This window comes from Pelodiscus sinensis, chromosome 10 (genome assembly GCF_049634645.1).
Source record: "Pelodiscus sinensis isolate JC-2024 chromosome 10, ASM4963464v1, whole genome shotgun sequence".
In the NCBI taxonomy this organism is placed as follows: Eukaryota; Metazoa; Chordata; order Testudines; family Trionychidae; genus Pelodiscus; species Pelodiscus sinensis.
Genome location: NC_134720.1, coordinates 20099108 through 20121958, shown reverse-complemented (window position 1 = coordinate 20121958; position 22851 = coordinate 20099108). Strand labels below are relative to the sequence as shown.

The following is a 22851-nucleotide window of genomic DNA, read 5'->3' as shown; positions in this document are numbered from 1 at the left end:
CTCTGGGGTTCTACCCAGTATGAGGTGTAGGAGGCTAGAGTCTGTCACCTGAGTAATACATGCATGAAGTATTAAAAGGGATCAAAAGTGCAGCTCGCTCTCTAACTATCCCTATTCATTCCCTCCCCTATACCAATGGCTCTATACCAGTGTTTCTCAAACTGTGCTCTGCGGAGCCCCAGGGGCTCCGCGAGGTTGACAAACTGGAAACATCGATGTGTACAACACGTACAGTCAGTGGACCGCTGGGGCTCCGCATAAATTTTTATGCATGTAAAGGGCTCTGGATCCCAAAAAGTTTGAGAATCGCTGCTCTATACCCATTCTTTCCTCTGACAGGGATTCTGTGAGCTTCTGTTTCTCCCTTCCCCTCATATTTTACATTTTCCAGTCATCATCTCCTATTTTTTCTTTTTTTTCCCAGGGTGTCAGCATTTTGAACTGTATTGGGCGGGTGGGTAGACCTGATATGGAGGTATTGTTATTATGAAAGGTGTTAATGGCTGCCATCAACTCATTTTTTGATCTGTAGATAATTACAGGGTAATTTAAGGTAGCTTGTTCTGTTGACCAGCTGTGGGAACAACTTGGGGGGGGGGGTTCTCATTTTTCCCTTCAAGTTTTTTCATTTTTCAGCAAAATCAATAGTGTTCACTCCAGTGATGCCTAAAACAGTCCCCGGAGTTTTGGAATTGATTTGATGTGGTGTTCAGAAGTTCTCATGTTGCATTCAAATAGAGTAATGCCTTAAATAGGGGGTAAAGTTGCACAGCTTTAACCAAAAATGCTAGTAGGAAACATTTCAGTCCTTACTGATTCACTGTAATTCATGTTGTGTTGTTTCAATTGTGTGTTCATTAATTCTATTCAAAATAATTTTTCCATGCGGCAGATAAAATATTTAAGTTAATTTTTGTTCACTGCATTGGCTTTCCTTTCATGTTATCATTAAAAATTGGGGAAATAGAAAAAAGTTACAGAAATGTTTATTCTTCTTTGAGTGATTGCTCATGTCCACTCCATGGAGGGGTGTGTGCACAGCATGCACTCATCGTCGGATATTTCTCCCTTAGCCGTACCCTTTGGGCCAGCAGGGGATCCCCCTGGAGTGGTGCTGATATACTGACCAATATATACCCCTGCTGGTTGTCCACCCCCTCGGTTCCTTCTTACTGCCCATGACAGTTATTGGAACGTGCTCTTGCTCTCGCTAGCAAGTGCCCTTTAGCTGTCACTCGTTTCTAAAGTTCTTTGTTCTAGTTAGTTCTAGGCTCACATCTCCGAGGCCTGTAAAAATTTGTAAGGCATTTAAACTGCAGATGAAGCGGGGAGAGAGTCGCGACTGAAAATCATTCTAATGAAGGCGGCTTTACGTCCAGCACCGGCATTGGACCCAGCACTGGCAACGCAGAGTGCACTGGCCTCCCCGGCACCAGGCAGACCTCAGCACCGTTCCCAATCCCCGGTGCCTCAGGAGAAGAGGACGTCTAGAAGGGATAGGTCGCCCCCATGGCACATGTCTTCCATGTGCCCTCAAGTGGGGCACGTGGCACCATCAGGCGCTGAGACGGGACCTTTTCAGTAAGGCAAGCATCCAAGTCTGCACCGGGACACCAGCCTGATGGGGAACTTCCCAGAGCCCTTAATTCCAGAGGCTTTTGAGGCAGCCAGGCATCTGATTGAACTGTCCTCCTCTCCTACCCCGGCACCGACCTCAGGAAAGGACCGGGACCCCAGAGCCTAGGCCAACGGATGCCCCAACATCGGATCCCAAGACGTACCACTCCGCTATGGGCACCCACTCCGCTATGCTCCAGGCCAAAGTGTGGCACTGCCTACAGGGCTGGCACCGACGGCAACGTCAACCCTGGCCTGTGACTTGGCACTGGACCCAGCATGAGAATAAGGGTTTTGACCAGCATCGAGCATGGCACCGGCCACCGTTCAGGGCTGCCTGGGCCTGGCCATGCCTCCTCCTCCCTGCCAGCACCGGAGTAAACCAGGGTATGTCTACAGTACCCCCCTAGTTCGAACTAGGGGGGTAATGTATGCATACCGAACTTGCTAATGAAGCCCGGGATTTGAATTTCCCGGGCTTCATTAGCATAAAGCCGGCTCCGCCATTTTTAAAAGCCGGCTTGTTCGAACCCCGTGCCGCGCGGCTACAAGCGGCACGGGCTAGATAGTTCGAACTATGTAGCCATTCCGATCTATCTGTACGCCTTTTAAAAATGACGGAGCCGGCTTTATGCTAATGAAGCCCGGGAAATTCAAATCCCGGGCTTCATTAGCAAGTTCGGTATGCATACATTACCCCCCTAATTCGAACTAGGGGGGTAGTGTAGACATACCCTCAGAGTCAATGGCTCGGCATGCCCCATTAGCCAGCTCACCGACTGCATCTGCCTCCGCCCTGCGATGGTCAGCATCGGAGTAATCAACCGACTCGGAGGTGAAGTTAACGTGGTCGTCCAGGAGATCCAGGTCACGGTCGCAGCTCCGGTCCCACTCCCACCGATCACGGCACCGGTGTACCTCCACTCATCAGCAACAGCATCAATGGGAGCAGCCAGTCCCAGTACCGGTGCTGCAGCTGTCCTGGCCCCCACAGGCTCCAGGTCATTTTGGACTCCAGGGGCCTACCACTAGAGCCAGGGCATGTGCCCCTCTAGGCTGGACTTGGTCTTCTCTGGGTTCAGGGCGCCCCCTTCGGTGACCCCACTGACCTGGTCGCTCACATCGTGGCAGTCACTTCCCCCAGGCCAAACCTGAACAACATACAGGACCCCCCCCTTGAGGGCCCCTCCTTATTCTCCGAGCAGAGAGACCAACGTCTGCATGGCCTCAAAGATACCCAGGTCACCTTAAAGTCTTTGGGTATTCACACCCTGGCTACCCAGTGGTGCTCCTTCTCAGGCAGGAATGCCCCTAGGTCTTCCTAGCCACTTCCGTTGCCGTAATAGGAACAGCAATGGGAGGAATGGCAGACGCTGTTCCAGGTGACCCAGGACCAGAGTCAGGATCTGCCCAGTAAATCCTTGGGACCTCGCTAAGGGTTTTGAGGGTATGCCCAAGGACAGCCAACTAGCCTCATTTCCACCCCCCCTTCCGGGACCATCTATTCCCTTTCCACCGGGTCTGGGAATCTATTACTTCAGACCATTGGGTCCTAGAAACGGATCTTCCATTCCCCTGCCCCGTCCCTCTTCAGGAACCCTTCTCAGGAGCTTCTCCTGCAGGAGGAGGTGCTTCAGCTTCTCCCCCTGGGGGCTGCAGAGGTGGGTCCCCTGGGGGTGTTAGGCAGGAGGTTCTATTCACGGTATTTCCTGGTCCCCACCCAAAGCCAAGGGTGGGTTCCATCCCATCCTGGACCTCCAAGATGTCAACACCTTCATCGTCAAGAAGAAATTCAAGATGGTGACTCTGGCATCCATCATTCCTTCGCTAGCCCCTGGAGACTGGTATTTTACCCTCAATCTAAAAGACGCATATTTTCACATTTCTATTGTGCCCTACCACCGACGGTTCTTCCGTTTTATTGTGGGCATGGACCACTATCAGTTTACAGCCATCTCCTCTGGGCTTTCCATAGCCCCCTGGATCTTTATGAAGTGCCTGGCCATCGTCGCCGCCGCTCTTAGAAAACGAGGTGTCCACTAGAGGTACTTATCTGGCTAAGTGGAAGTGGTTTTATATCTGGTCTGCCCAGAGCGGGGTGCCCCCATTCCCCTGGTTCTGTACTACCTTCTGGATCTTTGGCTTCAGGGCTTGTCATAGAATCATAGACTCATAGGACTGGAAGGGACCTTGAGAGGTCATCGAGTCCAGCCCCCCGCCCTCAAGGCAGGACCAAGCTCCGTCTACACCATCCCTGACAGATGTCTATCTAACCTGTTCTTAAATATCTCCAGAGAGGGAGATTCCACCACCTCCCTTGGCAATTTATTCCAATATTTGACCACCCTGACAGTTAGGAATTTTTTCCTAATGTCCAATCTAAACCTCCCTTGCTGCACTTTAAGCCCATTACTCCTCAGAAATCAAGAGGAACAAATTTTCTCCTTCCTCCTTGTGACACCCTTTTAGATATTTGAAAACCGCTATCATGTCCCCCCTTAATCTTCTTTTTTCCAAACTAAACAAGCCCAGTTCATGAAGCCTGGCTTCATAGGTCATGTTCTCTAGACCTTTAATCATTCTTGTCGCTCTTCTCTGTACCCTTTCCAATTTCTCCACATCTTTCTTGAAATGTGGCGCCCAGAACTGGACACAGGACTCCAGCTGAGGCCTAACTAGTGCAGAGTTGAGTGGCAGAATGACTTCACGAGTTTTGCTTACAACACACCCGTTGATACAACCTAGAATCATATTTGCTTTTTTTGTAACAGCATCACACTGTTGACTCATATTCAACTTGTGGTCCACTATGACCCCTAGATCCCTTTCCGCCATGCTCCTTCCTAGAAAGTCGCTTACCATCTTGTATGTATGAAACTGATTGTTCCTTCCTAAGTGGAGCACTTTGCATTTCTCTTTATTAAACTTCATCCTGTTTACCTCTGACCATTTCTCTAACTTGCTAAGGTCATTTTGAATTATGTCCCTATCCTCCAAAGAAGCTGCAACCCCACCCAGTTTGGTATCATCTGCAAACTTAATAAGCGTACTTTCTATCCCAATATCTACATGATGAAGATATTGAACAGTACGGGTCCCAAAACAGACCCTTGAGGAACTCCACTTGTTATCCCTTTCCAGCAGGATTTAGCACCGTTAACAACAACTCTCTGACTACGGTTATCCAGCCAATTATGCACCCACCTCATCGTGGCCCTATCTAAGTTATATTTGCCTAGTTTATCAATAAGAATATCATGCGAGACCGTATCAAATGCCTTACTAAAGTCTAGGTATATGACATCCAACGCTTCTCCCTTATCCACAAGGCTCGTTATCCTATCAAAGAAAGCTATCAGATTAGTTTGGCATGACTTGTTCTTCACAAACCCATGCTGGCTATTTCCTATCACTTTATTACCTTCCAAGTGTTTGCATATGATTTCCTTAATTACCTGCTCCATTATCTTCCCTGGGACAGACGTTAAACTGACCGGTCTGTAGTTTCCTGGGTTGTTCTTATTCCCCTTTTTATAGATGGGCACAATATTTGCCCTTTTCCAGTCTTCTGGAATCTCCCCTGTCTTCCATGATTTTTCAAAGATCATAGCTAAAGGCTCAGATACCTCCTCTATCAGCTCCTTGAGTATCCTGGGATGCATTTCATCAGGACCTGGTGACTTGCTGACATCTAACTTTCCTACGTGATTTTTAACTTGTTCTTTGTCCTCCTCCTCAATTAAGGTCCACCTAGTGACTTTCTCTGCTTTTCACTCCCGTGCCAGGGATAAGACCCTCTTTGCGGACCCAATGGTAAAAAGGTTTTTGAAGGGCCTGGACAGGCTTTATCCACATGTTCAGCAGCCTGTTCCCCAGTGAGATCTCAACTTGGTCCTGTCCAAACTCATGGGACCTCCATTTGAACCCCTGGTGACGTGTTTGTTACTACACCTGCCCTGCTGGTGGCCATCATGTCAGCCAGGTGTGTGTCTGAGCTGAGGGCTCTCACTTCGGACCCCCCCCTTCACAGTTTTCTATAAGGACAAAGTCAGGTTACGCCTCACCCTGCTTTCCTGTCCAAGGTGATGTCAAACTTCCATGTGTCTCAGTCTTTTACCCCAAGCCCCACGCATCGGGTAAAGAACAGGCGTTATATGCTGTAGATGTTAGGAGGGTGTTAGCCTTTTATTTAGAGAGAACAAAGCCCTTCTGCAAGTCACCTCAGTTCTTTGTTGTCGTTGCAGAGTAGCTGAAGGGTCAGCCAGTCTCTGTGCAGAGGATCTCCTCCTGGATCACAGCATGTATTAGGGAATGCTATGAGCTGGCAGGGGTCCCAGATCCTCCCCTCACGGCCCACTCTACGAGAGCACAGGCCTCCTCTGCAGCTTTTGTGGCTCGGGTTCCGATTCTGGACATCTTCAGGGTCACCACGTGGTCCTCTATCCACACCTTTGCTAACCATTATGCATTGACACATGAGGCAAGGGAGGATGCTGTCCTGGGTAGGGCTGTCCTCCACTCAGTGGAAGGTTAGAGCTCTGATCCCGTCTCCTGGGGTTTCTGCTTTGGAGTCACCTACATGGAATGGACATGAGAAATCACTAGAAGAAGAAAGAACGATTACTTACCTCGTAACTGTTGTTCTTTGAGATGTGTTGCTCATGTCCATTCCAAATGCCGCCTGCCTCCCCTTCCGCAGAGTAGTCCAGTAAGAAGGACCCAAAGGGGTGAAGGGCCAGCAGGGAGTATATATTGTCTGGTATGCTGGCACCACTCCTGGAGGCTCCCCTGCTCGCCCAACGAGTACTGCCAAGTGAGAAATTTCTGACGATGTATGCACGCTGTGCGTGCACACGTACATGGAATGGACATGAGTGACACATCTCGAAGAACAACAGTTACGAGGTAAGTAACCATTCTATACTCTGCATTAAGCAGACAAAATTAAGGAAAACTAGTCTTTTATTTCATCATTTCAATCTACTCTCCTGAGCTATTTTACTTTGTGTCATTTACTTTCCTGCTATATACTTTGTGCCATTTAAACTAAATTATAGTTTTATTGGAAGCAAGGCAAATTGAAGGCCAACTTCAAGGACCAGGTTAAGAACCTTTAATTTAAAGCCATGTTAAGAAGATTATTCATTCAGTCTTTGAAATAAAATGGGAATTTTGCCGGAGTAAGGAGCATCAGACTGTAATAATGAATCTTAGCTCCAGAATGTCTTCCTTTGTCAAACTTAATCAGTAATGTGGACAGAGAGGTGAAATTTGACCCATAGTTTCTTAGTATTCAATATTTTTTACTTTTACGGATATTCAAAATAAAACCATTCACTAGATTTATTTTTAATTTTTGAATTAAAATCTCTGTTCATTTTCAGGTTTTGTGAATGATTCAGCTACTAAATGCATTGTGGCTTTACGCTTGACTGTGGTAGTAAAAGTCAGTACCTGCTTGCCTGTGGGAAGCCATTCAGATGATTTTCAGTGTTTGGGAAAAGGAAAATGTATCACAAAACCATCTGAGGTAAGGCGAAACATTATCAAAAGCCTTATTTAAAGAGTAGAGAGATGAAATGGGTTAGAACAAATGCATAGCTAATACTTTTATTCTCATATTTCTATACTAATTCCACTGTGTGCGCATGCATGCATGTTGATATGTTTGAAGAGCTGGTAAAGGATGAGTGATAACAGTGTACTAATTTGTCACATTATTTACAAAACTCAAGAATTGAAAAGCAAAGAAATAATGAATTACAGTTGTGAAGAATCAAACACTGCCCAGACAACAAAAAAATTCATATCCAATATAAAGTAATTGATATTTCACCTCAACGCAACAAACTTAACTTTGACCTTCAAGGAATACTTTTCCTTGCCACTAATCTCAAAATATAAATACACCCCCTTTTAAAACAAAAGCAGTAATTGATATATGTTCACAGCAATGATGCCCATAGAGTTGTACTGGAAATGTCTTAAATATTTAGGTAAAAGATTGGTACATTGTGTATACAGCTTCCCCTGGTTACTATAGCCTGGCTTGAGAGGAGAGAAGGAAGGGAAAACAGAGACATCAGTGAATGGAACTGAGTTGCAAATAAGGAGTGAACCCAAATCTTCATATGAACATGCAGACTTATATGATCCAGTTAGTGCAGTCCCACACAGCTCTATTATTTGTAAGATTTTATGTAATTTTATTCTCTTCTTGCCATGTATGGTAGTCTATGTAAGAACTTACTTAGAAATTACAAAATGGTACCACGGATTCCTCTGGCATATCCATATATCAACTTGGGTGGAAACAAGGCAAAGTTATTTGAAGAAGGTTGAAAATCTAAAAAAATGTATTAGAATTGGAAAGGTACAGATAAGGGTCTGAAGTATGAGTAAGGTTATGGAACAGCTTCCATATGAGCAGTAATTAAAAAAGACTGAAATTTGGAAAATGGACATCAAATGGAGATGTAAAGGAGGTGTATAAAATCATGACAGGTGTTGGAAAAGTAAATAAGGAAACATTTTTATCCCTTCCATATAACACAAGAACCAGGCAGTCACTCAATGAAATGAATCGGAAGTTTTTTAAAAATAATATTTCATCGTGAAACTCATTGCCATAGGATGTTGTGAAGGCCAAAGGTATAACTGGACTCAGAAAAGATTTAGGAATTCTGTTCTGTTTGTGGAGCATACATCCACCACTGACTATTAGCCAAGATTTTCAGAGATGCAAACCCACGCTTTAGATTTCCCTAAACCTCTGACTTCCATATACTGGGCCTGGATGATGGGGATGGATCACCAGTTCATTGTCCTGTTCTGTTCATTCCTTCTGAAGCATCTTGCATTGGCCACTGTCAGAAGACACAGGATGCTGAGTTAAATGGACCATTGGTCTGACCCACTTTAACAAGAGTTGGCAACCTTCAGCACGTGGACAATCAAGGTAATCTGCTGGTGAGCCACGAGACATTTTGTTTACAGTGGACATGTGCCGGTACAGCCCCCTGCAGCTCCCAATGTCTGCAGTGTGTCATTCCCAGGCAATGGGAGCTGCAAGAAGCATAGCCAGCATGTTCTGCTTCCAATACCACCTGTTGACCAGGAACAGCAAACCGCAGCCACTAGGAACATTGAGGGACTATGCCTATCTCTCAGTCCACCAGCAGTTTACCCTGCTATGTTATGTGCTGAAGGTTGCCAACTCCTGCACTATGACTCTTCTGATGTTTTATGTTATTTTATTTCTTCCTTACTGTTCCTGATTATGGATCTTGTTGCCTTCACCTCTCTTTCCTTTTAATGATACTACAGGCAGTCCCCGGGTTATGTACAAGATAGGGACTGTAGGTTTGTTCTTAAGTTGAATTTGTATGTAAGTCGGAACTGGTACATATTGTAGGGGAAACTCTAGCCAAACATTTCTCCAGAGCTCAGTTTTATTCTCCCACACCTCACTTCCCTCAGTCCTTTATTCTCAAGCTGAGGTGTCTGCTGAGAAAAGCCGCTCTGCGTCTCCCTGGTCTGCTGGGGGGGGGGGGGGGGGGGGGAAGGGCTAGCTTTGCGTCTCCCTGGTCTGCTGTGGGGAAGCAGCTAGTGAGGGGTTGCCTCACCCTGTTTGTAAGTAGGGATCCGATGTAAGTCGGATCCATGAAACCCGGGGACTGCCTGTATATTGAAAGACTATAGTAGAGATGATAGGAATTTCATTGATCACTTCGTAGACTGCATAGCATGCAAAGATAAGAATATTTCTACTGTAAAGCCTTCGGCTAAACTCTGCCATGTCAATGTCATTTTTACCAGTCTAGTCTCTGTTTCTCTGAATTAGGCCACATCTTCTTCATTGGTTTATATGGAAAATGTCTTATATGTATATACTATTTTTATTACATGAACAACCCAAATTTTGGAGCACAATAAAAACCTAGATTAACTGTGAATATTTAATATTCACTTGGGAGATAAAAGTAGAGGTGGCTGTTAACATCTGTGAGCCTTCTGTGCACAGAAAAGTTGGCATGTTCCTGGAATTAAATAATAGCTCAGCTGCTACCATTTACCAATTTAGACTTTAAACAAAAGCACATTATTGACAGAAAATTATAATTTGAACTGCAATGATAATAATTGGACTGCTATAATACATATATCCATGACTATTAATATCTGGAAGAATGAAACAGCTTCTTGAGACCTGAAAAATAAAGTTTTTTAAGGACTTGAGATAATACACACACACACACACACACACACACACACACACACACACACACACACACACACAATTACTACGAGACCATTTGATAATAAATGTTATTTTCCAATTCAGTGCCTTACTATGATAATAGTTTATCAGTGTTGTTGATTCAAGTACATATTTCCTATTTTGTAAAGTAGTTTAATTTTGTAAATATATCAGAACCACAGCTTTCTAAATCACATAAATGTCTTACATAATAATATATTAAATATTTAGTACAGGGCATCATAATATGAATATATGCCCATTCTTTATTTAGTAAAATAATTATTTAATTTGATAAGTATGGATAATTGTATTTGTTTAGATTTTTACATGCATTAATCAACACTTCAAAAGCACAGATACAAAATTTTGAATTTATAAAAGTAGTTCAATGAAAATTCTTGTGGAAGATAAAGCGTAACAACTAGAATGTTCACTGAAAAGGAAGGAAGACAGTACATCTTCTCCCTTTCCTCTTTCTCCCTGTATATTTTTCCCATCTTCTCTCTTTTGTTCATCTGTTAATATGTTATATTATACTTTATAGATCTTAAATATTAACTGTTGTATCTGACTGTTTTGAAGAGAGACCTGTCGGTGTATGCCATGTTTCATTCGTGAAGATACGTATATTATAATTTACAATAAATCTCTTTATATAGATTTTTGACCTATACCATTTTACAAAAATAAATAAATAAAAAAATTCAGCTCTATCAAATAGGATCTGTCAACTCTTATCTTCAAAACCTTGTCCGATATCTGTCACTCTGCTTTCAAACTTTTGGAAAACAAATGCCGAGTATAGGCCTTATTGCAAGTCCTGGCTCTCATTAAATCCAGATTTTGGCAGACCAAAGAGGAAGTATGCTTCATGGGTGAGAGTGCCCAATCAGTAGGTCCCATTCATTTAATCATTACTAGCTTTAATTGTTGTACATCCATAGAACCACAAGGCATCACAGAATTTAAAGTTTATAAGTAAAAACTCAGAAAACTGGAATTTATTTTTACAAATAATGGCCTTTTGCATCGAAAAATTTCCAAATACAGTAACTGGTAACGTACATTTTTCACACAAAAAATTGAAAAAAGGATAATTGTTGACGAAGTTGTGAGACAATTTTTTTGTAACAGCTCTATTTTAAATGAATGCATTAAACCTTAGTCAGAAATCATTTGGTTTGAGTGCCAATCACTCAGAACAGACGTAATGTTCTGCTTATGATAAATAATGGCCAAGTAGCCAAGCACATATATTCAGAAATTTCATTAATGTCTTAAGCAATGTCACCCCATTTAGAGCATATTACATTAATACAATCCAGTCATGCTATGACAAAAGCTTGGATGACCTTGATGAGATCTGAACCTGAAAGAAAATGTTGCAATCGTTTTGCCAAGCACAAACAATGAAATGAGATGCTTTTTTGGTTAAGTGCTGAAACTGTAACATTCAGCACCTTCTGCATTCCAACTGAATTTTATAGCTTGTAAGCCTGCATAAGAAATGGTAGGATTACACTCTCAACTGAGATGCTGATATAATCTTTGCTGTTTCTTCAGATTGCCTCCCCCACCTTATAAGCATAACCTTTGACTTTTCTGAGTTGAACTTCGATTGACTAACCCTCATCAAAACCCCAATCTGTTACATATGAAATAAGTCGTTCAGCTGCACTGTCTCTGCTAGAATAGAGGGAAATATTAAGTTAAATGTCATCTGCATACTATGTTCAGTACAGGTGTACAGGCAGTCCCCGGGTTACGTACAAGATAGGGACTGTAGGTTTGTTCTTAAGTTGAATCTGTATGTAAGTCGGAACTGGCGTCCAGATTCAGACACTGCTGAAACTGACCGCCAGTTCTGACTTACATACAGAATCAACTTAAGAACCCCAGGCGTCCCCAAGTCAGCTGCTGCTGAAACTGATCAGCAGCTGATTCCAGGAAGCCCGGGGCAGAGCAACTCTGCCTGGGGCTTCCTGTAGTCAGCGCTGGTCAGTTTCAGCAGAAGCTGACTTGGGGACGCCTGGGGCAGAGCAGCTGGGGTGCTGCTGGGTTGCTCCAGTAGCGCAGCTCCTGGGTGCAACTGGACCAACCTAGCAGCACCCCATCTGCTCTGCCCCAGGCGTCCTGATTCAGCCGCTGCTGAAACTGACCAGCAGCGGCTGAATCAGGACCTGGGGCAGAGCAGCTGGGGTGCTGCCGGGTTGGTCCAGTAGTGCCCAGAGCGGGCACTGCAGGACCAATCGGCAGCGCCCCAGCTGCTCTGCCCCAGAGTCCAAAACAAAAGTCTGGTCTGCTGGGGGGGGGGGGGGGAGCACACTAGCTGCGCCCCCCCTCCCCGGCAGACCAGGGACACGGGGAGCAGAGCCTCTGAGGCTTTGCTCTGGCAAAGCCTCAGAGGGAGGGACCCCGCCGCGGCTGCGGCTTCAGTCCGGGAGCCTGTGGTCTGCTGGGGACCATCCCCAGCAGACCACAGGCTCCCGGACTGAAGCCGCAGCCGCGGGGGGGTCCCGGGCCTCTGAGACTTTGCCAGAGCAAAGCCTCAGAGGCGCGGGACCCCCCCGCGGCTGCCGCTTCAGTCCGGGAGCCTGTGGTCTGCTGGGGACGGTCCCCAGCAGACCACAGGCACCCAGATTGAAGCAGCAGCAGCGGCGGTTCCCCTCAGAAGCGCCTCAGAAAAGCGCGGGAACCCGCCCGGTGCCCCTGGTCTGCTGGAGACGGTCTCCAGCAGACCAGGGGCACCGGAGCAGCTTACGAACGGGGCTTTCTCGCCCCGACTTCCGGGGGCGAGAAAGCCCCGTTCGTAAGTGCGGATCCGACGTAAGTCGGATCCGCGTAAGTCGGGGACTGCCTGTATTTCTAACCTCCTAAAAGCCCAAATGATCATTGAACAGGAGAGGGGTCAAAATGGAACTGTCTACTTTCCAGCATGTAAGAATCCTTGAAGAAAACAAGTAATTGTCTAGGACTGATCTCTTGGTTCTCTTAAGGAGAAATCAATTGAGTCATTTGAAGATCTCCCTGTATTCATACTGGGCTCTGTAGGGGAGGCTCATGATGTAGCTTGATTTGCTGAGTGGATATTGATTATACAGATTTTTCTTTAGTATTTCCAGTTAAACTCCCAATTGACAAATTAATCAATTAAACTTCTGAGGCTTACTAGGTTCCCACAGCAGAATTAAGTGCAACAAAAAGATTAAGTTCAATTGTTAATGTATTTTCTTATTGAGGACCTTGACATGCACAACAGTGACATTTATACTGGGGACAGAGCTGATATATTAATAATTTTTATTAATATGGTTAATAAAAACACAAATGTTCCAAATCAAATGAGAATGTAACAGTGCAACATGAGGCTGATGTCCCACATCATCCCATATGTGTACTCTCTTAATTCTTATGGAGACCTAGAGGTGGGAAGGCAGATTGTGATCCATCAGGGTCCTGTCTGTTTTTCTAGTCTTATGGTCATGGTCAAGATCCAGAGACTCTCTAGCTTCTGTGGTGGTTGAGCCTATTATAAGGTCCAATGACTGCCATGAATATGCATACAGATATTCTGCTTCCTCTATCCAAAACTAAATTCCTCTCTCTGATAAGGTTGGGGTATCCTTAGCCTATAAATTAGCATATTAATGATCCCATTGTCACATGTGTCAAGCAGTTGCCGAAAGAGCCCTGCAGTTATATATTTGTGGATGTTCTTACACCAAAATACTTCCTTGATGTTATCTGCTAGTCATTTCATGCACTGTTAGCAAAATTGCAACTGTAAATCAAACATTCGTAAGTTACCTTACAACTCAGTGTTTTTACTGGTTAACTTATTTATGCTAAGGTTTGTAGGCCTAAAGCCTCATGCGAACTGCTTAAGTTGAGTCTTATGGGGTTTGGGCCTGTAGGTTCCTTTCATTACCGCTGGATACAGTATTTCCGTTCTGCAGACTCTGGTGGTCAGTGATAACTAATCCAGGTAATGTATGTAAAAGAGTGAGGAATGCGGATCATCAGTGATCACAACTGGTACATTTTGTGCTATGCCCTAACACTAACTAGAGGAATCACTAACTTGGGAAAATCAATCTCTGTGGGCTAATTCTGGCCCGCCAAGCCACCAGATCCAGCCTGCAGACACAGTGGGGAGTCTCAAGCAGACTCTCCTGCTTGCCTGATCCTGCACGCCGCTCAGAAAAGCAGCTTCTAGGCCGGTTGTGTTTCACAAACTGTAAGCCCAGAGGGGTTGGGGGGCTGGTACTTCATGGCTGCTTCTGCCCCCAGCACAATCCCATTGGACAGTTTCTGGCCAATGGAAGCTGCCTGTTTGAAAAACAGACAGCATGCAAAACACCACTCCCCTCCTCTCCCCTCAGGCTCTTATTCACAGAGCACATGGCCCTGCAGCCCATGTGGGGCCAGGGTAGGCTCCTGCCTAAGAAACAAGCTGGGCTGCTGCTCTGGAGTCTCCCAGCCAGAGCCTGCCTCTGGCACCCCAGCCCCTTCCTCCCCCAACTCTGTGCCTCCCTCCACTCCTACCTCTTTACCCCACATAAGCCAAACCCTCTGCCCCCCTCCTGAGCTCATACCCCCTCCCAGACCTGCCCCCAATTCTCTGCCCCAGATCACAGTCCCTTTCTGCTCTAGGTCTCAACACAAACCCCTGTAACCCCTCCTGCACCCCAAGTTGGCTGGCTAATCTGGCCTGCAGCCACCCTGCCTTTCTCCTGCCCCAGGCCAATTGAGACCTGGGGATCGGGGAGCTGGTGGTTCTCTCTAGGCAGTAGGGGGTGGGGGCAAAGACTTCACACGCTCCTCCCACCCCAAGGCCAATCAGGGTCTGTGAGCGGGGTTGCACAGGAAGCCTACAACCACTTCAGAAATTTATGAAGTGCCCCCCACTTCAAAAATTATTGCCCATCCCTGAACTAGAGGCATAACCATTTCAATAATCTCCCCCAAAAAAATGAAAGTTTGAGCCTGGGAGATACCTGAAGAGAGGTTAGACCCGTGATCAAGAAACCAAGTGATTCTTGGAAATAGAAGTTGGTATCTTATGAATTCCACCATTCCCTCGCCCCCAACTGTCCACCCACTACCTTTCCAAAAAGAGTTTGTGGCCCTTACATACACAGGAATAAGCAGATTAGGTCTCAGATTATGTCCCCAACATATTTGTCTCTTCATGTGTACAGTCAAAGGGTGTAGAGATGTCATTTTTGGAGGTGGTAGATGCAGTTACATATGTTGAGTCAAAAGGAGATTTATGAATTCATTCCATTGCTTGTCCATTTATTTGCTCACTGTATCATACCAGTAGCAAAGGGCTGAAATATTGTCATCTTATGGGGTTCCCAAACTGAAACATTGGGGTTTTTTGATCCTACAAAATAAGCAGATAGCCAACGCCTATTTTCTGCTTAGTGGAGTAATGCTGTTTAAAATAATAGCTTATTTTAGAGATCCTCCCTGAACTATGTTATGCCATCAGTCCCCTTTCAAATCAATGTGACTCAAGGATCCAGGGAATTCAGTTTTAAGTATATATCTGTTATAACAAAATGCATGCAGAAAATAGGCCAGCGAACAGTAATAACAGGAGCATATTTATTAAGGGAATCATTTTCAGTGGAAAAGTTTTCTAGCACACTGTAGCTTACGGCAGACTACCAGCAGCAGGTGGAGCCACTGGACCAAGAAGTCATAGAGAGGTCAGTTTGTGAAAGATACCAAAGCATAACAAGCAGATAGAATTAGCAATATCCTTCATAAGTCTTTACTACAAATTTGGGCTCAAAACTATAACTATATCCTTCAATTTACTGGAACATACAAGGGTGGGGGGAGGGGGAGACCTAACATTTATGATCCCTCTACATGCAAACAAACTAATTTAAAGATCATTCTAGAATAGGAGAAATCTGCCATGGCATCAGTTAGGTTTCTGAGTTCCGAATATAATTAATTTCTGAAGTTTTTTATTTTATTCAGATTAAATATGTCATTTTATTTACTTGCCCTTGGTGATTTTTCAAACATCAGTTTTCTTGCTCTTAGAATTTAAGACCAGAAACTTTGGTACAGAGTCAATATGAACAATGAGTAGTTAAATGAGATGTTTTTGCCACTGTTTTCCTCATCCAAGCTGAGAAATGCCCTGGGATGGTTTAGTGATTTTCCTAGTGATATAGCAAACAACTGCCAAAATTATATGCTCAGTGTGACTCAGCCCTAGCATCAGTTTCTAAGGCTGATCTTCTGTCCTTATTTTTGCAAAGGTAAAACTTTAATTGTATTTGTCTTTACAAGATGCCCTTTGTGATTTTCTTTTTATCTATAATTCATTCTGTTTGTGTAATCTAGTCTTCCAATATGCAAAGTTCTTAGAAGAATGTATAAAAGGCCTAGTGCCATGAATAAGCTAAAAGCTCCCATTGCTTCCACTGCCAAGAGAAAGATTAATGACCATCTTTGTGTGTTTATGTACCTCACCATTTTGATTCAAATGTATTTTAATGCTAAAGAAATATACTACTACATCTGCTTAACAGGAAAATAAAGTATAATTAACAGTTTCCTGTAGTATACTTATAGAGGCATGCTGCAATCTGCAGAGCATGTAAAACAGCAAACAAATAAACTTGGACCAGATCTAGAGCTCGTTACCCAGCTTTTACTCATTCCTTACTCAGGTAAACTTCTGAGTGAGGACTGTGTTACCCCCATATTTGGATGTGGTGAAACGTTTTCACCAGCTGTTGAATACAATGTAGTGAAATCAAAAGAGCTACTAGCACATGGGTGCTAAGTCTGTGGCTTCTCTGCAACACCCATGGGGAAGAATTAGAATGTGCTCCTCACCCACCAGCAGCCAAGGTCCCCCTCTCACCCATAGGCAGTCCTGCATACCAACTTCTCCCTGTTCCTCCCAGTGCCTGCTGCCCACCAGGAGACAGCTGTTCCACAGCAATCAGGACACCACATGCTCAGCTGAGCAGGGGTGGGAGGAGGCAGGATAGGGTGCTGGTGGCTTAGGGGAATCAGGGGAGCAGGGAGGCAGGGACAAAAGCAGGGGCAGGAAGAGTTGGAGTCAAGCACCCGCCTGCTAAAGGGCAAATCGGTGCCTTTGTTCTAGGGCTGTGGTGTCCAACACGCTAGTGCTAGCCATTAGCCACATGTGGCTGTTTGGCCAGTTGTGTGTGACTAGTTGGCTTGAACAATGTGGCTGTTTGACCCAGCTGAGTGTGGCTACTGCTTCACAACTGGTTGGACACCACAGTCTAGGGCATAAGTTCCTTTCAGTTTCTGCTGTATTGCTGATGAGAGGAGTGCAACACAGCGTCCCTCTGGTCCAAATTCTTTTGAGGGAATGGATTCAGAAGCAAGGTTGCATTCTCTTCTGACAGAATTTCTGTGTGTGAGAACACCACCTTCCTGAATAACATTAGGTAGGTCATCAAAAACTCTTGTTCATCAACATAGCTGTGTCTACAATGGGGGTTTTGTTGGCATGGCTTTGTTGGTCAAGTGTGTGGTATTTTCACTCTCTCTCACACACACACACACACACACACACACACACAAATAATAGAGCTATGGCAGTATACATTTCAATTTTAGATTAAGGGTGTTGACTAAGTCTCAGGTAATTGACTAATTGAATAGTAGATGCATTTTTGCATCAACTATTTGATTAGTTGATAGAGCACCTCCGCCTTTGAAGTGAAGCAACAGCCCTAGGACTGTTACTAAACTTCAAAGGTGAAAGCGCTGAACCCCACGGTTCCCTCGCTGACCCTGGCTCTGTGCGGCACTGCCTCTCTGAAATGTCGTGGCGGTGCTGGAGCCCGAGCTCGAGGTCCATTGGAGTCACCAGCTGATCATGGGCTCTCCCTGGCATTTCAAAGCAGCAGCGCCACAAGGAGCCTAGAGTCAGCTGGAGAGTCCCCAGCTGATCCCGGGCTCCACGCAGTGCTGCCGCTTTGAAACACCTTGAGGAGCCTGACGTTGGGCTCCTCACAGCATGGAGCAGCTGATCTCGGGCTCCGTGCGGTGTTGCCGCTTTGAAGTACCTCCCTCTTCTCCTCCCCCCCCCCCCCCGCGGCCTCTGTTGGACAGAAGCGGCGGGGGGGGGGGGGGAGAGGAGGGGCAACTGATCAACTATCCTGTCAAGTATCTGACAAGCAGGGCTCGCCGAGCTGCGGCAAGCCTGCTGTCTGGCGTTCTGCGCATGCTCAGATCGCCCAAACCCGGCTCTTCCGGGATGTAATCTACTCGCCACGGGCAAGTAGATTACATAGATTGTCAAGCCCTGCTGATAAGCATTTGCTTATTGGATAGTTGACTGGTCCTTCACATCCCTAGTTTAGATGTAGGTTTTGATTCATACAGGCTATGTCTAGACTGCAAGCCTCTTTCGAAAGAGAGCGTCTAGACTGCATGTTGAACTTTCGAAAAAGCGGCTTGCTTTTTCGAAAGAAAGCATCCAGTGAGTCTGGATGCTCTCTTTCGAAGAAGCCCTATTTACATTGAAGAATGCCTTCTTTCGAAAAAGGAACTTTCGAAAGAAGGCGTTCTTCCTCGTGAAATGAGGTTTACCGCCATCGAAAGAAAAGCCGCGTTCTTTCGATTTAATTTCGAAAGAACGCGGCTTGAGTCTGGACGCAGGGGAAGTTTTTTCGGAAAAAGGCTACTTTTCCCGAAAAAAACCCTGAGTCTGGACACAGCCACAGTGAAAATGTCCCTTAGTAGATATTATCTTTGTATGCCTTACAGCATACATGCATGATTTTTGTATTCTTGCCAATATGGGCTAACAATGAGATTGGAATAATGGCACATTAGCAATGCTAAGTACACATTATTTGTCTTCTAAAGAAGTTAATTCTTTTTTAGATGTATTTTATGGCTAAGAAATCAACGACAGTTTAAATAGCATAAACTTTATTTAACAGTTAAAAAAAAACCCATTTTTCTTTAACATTAATAATAAATGTTCATAATATGCTTTTACAGAATTCCATGATATTACATTCAGGTTATAAAAATAAAACTATGATTATATTAGAATAAATCAGAATTTACAAAAAGGATTTTTTCAGTGTATCCATTTTTGTCATATGTGTAACACAATATACCTGTATCTCCAGTTTCTGCCGTGATGTGAACTATGCCAGATCATAACCTATTTTCTTTTTGAAGTTTTAGAAGTTTAAAAACCTGTAAAAAATGTATTTGAAACACGTTATTGTAACTTGTTATGCTTACTCAAGAGCATACACAAATTCAGTCCCTGCCCTGAAGAGAATTAATCTAATATATTATCTGTGCTGAATATTTGTCCCAGCTTCATTCATTGGTGGTCAGCTACTAATATAGTTTCAACAGTGAAATGCTTAGCTAAAGCTCCCCTATAAATCACCAAATGCACCTGTACAGTTTACCCTGGTTTCAAGCTGGGGTCCTGTGCACCAGTGCTAACCGGGTTCTATAATAATTTTGCCTGTCTATACTAGAGGTTTGCATTGGTGCAGAGATATTAGTGACTGGGCACTGATGGCTGAATGTCTCCATGTAGAAAATCGAAGGAGACAATTGAAAAATAACAGTGCATAAGTGTACGTGACAGTAAATACATATAAATGCACCAACCAACACTTCCAAGATTTGGTAGATGATACTGCCTCTATCAGAACTGCAACAGCCATCAAAACCAGACACAACTGGTCTAACTGCTAAAGTTATTTAATTCCTTCTGAAACACAGATATTCTGGCTTGTTTTCTCTGAATGACATTAGTCTGATACTACCTCTATTTTGAGGCAGTATTTTAGAACAGTGTATTTTCTGGACATAATTCAGTATGTTATTTAACACTCAAACAATTATCATTATTAGCATTTAAGTAATCACAGAAAGTATTTCATTAAGGTAGATAACAGGAAGACCTCACCTGTCCTGGTGCTATTGTCTCTCTGGATGCATTCAGGTGTGATAAGACTCTCTGAGTGTACTGATATACATTCTAATGGCAGTCTTCACAAGACAAATCTTTGTTTCATAGTGAAAGCTTACATATTTTAGATAGAGGCTTTAATTTACAGTGGTGTGAATCAATTATTTCAGTGGAATTACTTCAAATTTACACTAGTCTAAACCAGAGTAATATTTGGTCCATACATTATAGTAATTAACAAAAAATTAATAATAAAGAATTTTACATTATTTGGTTTGAATTCTTTAGGATTACAAAAGTATGTAATTTCTTCTTCCCTTTGTGTTGTTTTTGTGCTCAAATGAATGAGCACATTTTACCTATGCAGGGAAAAACAACACTATGATTTGGGAAAACATGAAGATGACAAATAATGACACCTAATCATCTCTGCAGAATAACCTCTGTGAATCCCAAAGCTATTGTTTATCTTTAGAGATTTGGGTTTTAAGTGTTGCAACAATTTTTGTTGTTAAAATTTCAAACCATTTTGTTACTGTGTTTTATGGTAAATTGTTACTTTATACCATCTTCTGACATCATTATCATTATCCTTAGCTTTCTATCTATTTTGTTAACATTGAATAGTTAAACACTGATATTAATGGATTATTGGTAGCTTTTTAATAAATGATGTTCATATTCATTAGCCTTCCATTCTAAGCACCAGCCACTCAACCTCAGGAAGATGAGGGCACATCTCACTTTTTGAATTTTATGTTTCACTCTTACTCCAGTACCTACATAACACAATGGTTAGTACCTGTGCATATGAGATAGCAGAGTTCTATGTTTAGTTGGGGGGGCAGGAGGATGAAAAACATGATTTTCATTAGTATTTTAATTTTTTCCATTATGCATTTTCTAAATAAATTATGGCTCTCCTCTTACATAATAGAGATCTGTGCTACACTCTGGTCAACTTAGGTATGTATACAAACACCCTGAACTTGGTGAAGTTGACACTGGATTCTGATGCAAACTTCATCACTGACTCTAATCTCTGTAATAAATTGAATCAAAACTCCAGATGCAAGTGTCTCTGGACTGTGTGGAAGTTGACATCAAGGTCCTCATTTAAACTCTGTTCCTCAGGCCCTTTTCTGGCTAAGCAAATACCATTCTCAAGGCTGTTGCAATGTCATTGGCCCGCAGCATACTTCACATAATGCTTCTATGGCTCTTTCCTATTCTGTGGCCCATCCCTTACTTATTGTGAAAGCAGGATTTAGAGTTTTGGGGTAATATTTAAGGCAAGGTGGGCAATAATTTTTGAAGGGGGGGCCACTTCACAAATTTCAGAAGTGGCCACGGGCTGACTCAGAAGGGGCAGGGCCTCGGACGGAAGGGACAGGATTGAGAGCTACCCTACTGGGAGCTTTTGTTGGCCTGGGATCTCTGTCCCCAAATTCTGGCCAGTGGAAGGGGACTTGGAGCAGAGGGGAGGATGCCGGGGGCTAATCTCCTCCCAGATTTCTCTGGGGTGGAGGCTTAGATTTCATATAACAGGGCTCACAGCTCCTGGTCCCCACTGCTAACCTGTTGTCTGGCACAAGCCCTTTGAATAGAAGCAGTTGAAAGAGCTCATGCCTCAGGACAGCTCCCAGGCAACAGGCCAGTGAGGCAGAGCTGTGAGCTCTTTTCAATTGCTTCTGTTTAAAGGGCTTGTATCTGTCGGGTGGCTGCCAGGCAGTGCAGCCACCCAGCCGGCGAGCTGTTTACATAGAAACAGTTGAAAGGGTTCCATGTCTCTGGCTCCTTAGAAACAGTGCTTCTCTTTAAAGGGCTGGCACCTTCCCAGCGCCTGTCACATAGCGTGTTGCCTAGCAGCCGTGAGGCACACAAAAGCCCTTTAAATAGAAACAGCTGTGAGGGCTCGCAGCTCCCGGTGCCTCTAGCACATTATTAGGTAGAAAGAGGCATGAGCCCTTTTAAGTGCTTCTATTTGAAGGGCTCGTGCCTTCCCCACGCCTGTCAGACAGTGTTGCCTAGCAGCCGTGGGGAACAGGAGAGCCCTTTAAATAGAAACAGCTGAAAGGGACGGCACATCTCTGGCAACACACTAGAGGCACGGGGAGCTGCGAGCCCTTTCAGCTGTTTCTGTTTAAAGGGCTCTCGTGTTCCCTGTGACTGCTAGGCAATATGTTGCCTGACAGGCATAGGGAAGGTGCCAGCCCTTTAAATAGAAGCACTTAAAAGGGCTTGCAGCTCCCCGTGCCTCTAGCATGTTGGGAGCCAGAGACGCAAGTTCTTTCAACTGTTTCTATTTAAAGGGCTTGTATTTTCCCTGCCACTTCTAGGCAACGCTCAGGGAAGATGCGAGCCTTTTAAATAGAAGCAGTTAGAAGGACTCGTGTCTCTCTCCCACTCTAAGGCAACGTGCTAGGGAGCGGGGCCTGGAACTGCCTCATGGGCCGGATCAAAGCCCTAGGTTGGCCGGATCTGGCCCACTGAGAGGCCTTTGCCCACCCCTGGCTTAAGGGCATGTGAAGACCAAGACAACGTTAATTAAGTCAGTTCACATTTTCATTGCATACATGAGGACTAGAAACATACTTACAAAAGGAGACAGATGCTGATCTCCTCGTGTAACTACAGAAGCTGAGGTTCTAATTCAGGTCTGTAGTGTTTATTTGATCCTACATGCATGCCCCTTTAAGTTCAATTGTTTATGTAGTTATTTATATAATTTTGAATAACAAAACCAGCATAAATCCATTGATGTACTCCTGTATGATGTGAAGAGGAGGGAATTGGACCCCCAAAAGCTCGGGTTTTGGGAAGGCTTCAGGAAACTATCTTGGTTGGTAGATTGCAACTGCATGCAAAGGTAATATTTATTTAAATAAAAATCAAGGTGACATTTGTAGGGTTCCCAGCAGTTTAATTTTTAAATATTTGAATACAGAGTAAAACTTCGCAGATGGTGCTATCTAAAGAACATTTAGCATTATAACCTTAAATTTGTAAT

At 44.1% G+C, this 22851-nt stretch overlaps 1 protein-coding gene across 2 annotated transcripts in view; it reads left to right on the top strand.

The window, feature by feature from the left end:
• DNER (delta/notch like EGF repeat containing) overlaps positions 1–22851 on the top strand; it is a 297002-nt gene that overhangs the window by 177220 nt on the left and 96931 nt on the right. For both annotated transcript variants that reach the window (XM_075937624.1, XM_075937623.1), the window contains exon 5: positions 7002–7147. In XM_075937624.1, the coding sequence (XP_075793739.1) occupies positions 7002–7147 (146 nt within the window). The remainder of the gene's footprint in view (positions 1–7001; positions 7148–22851) is intronic.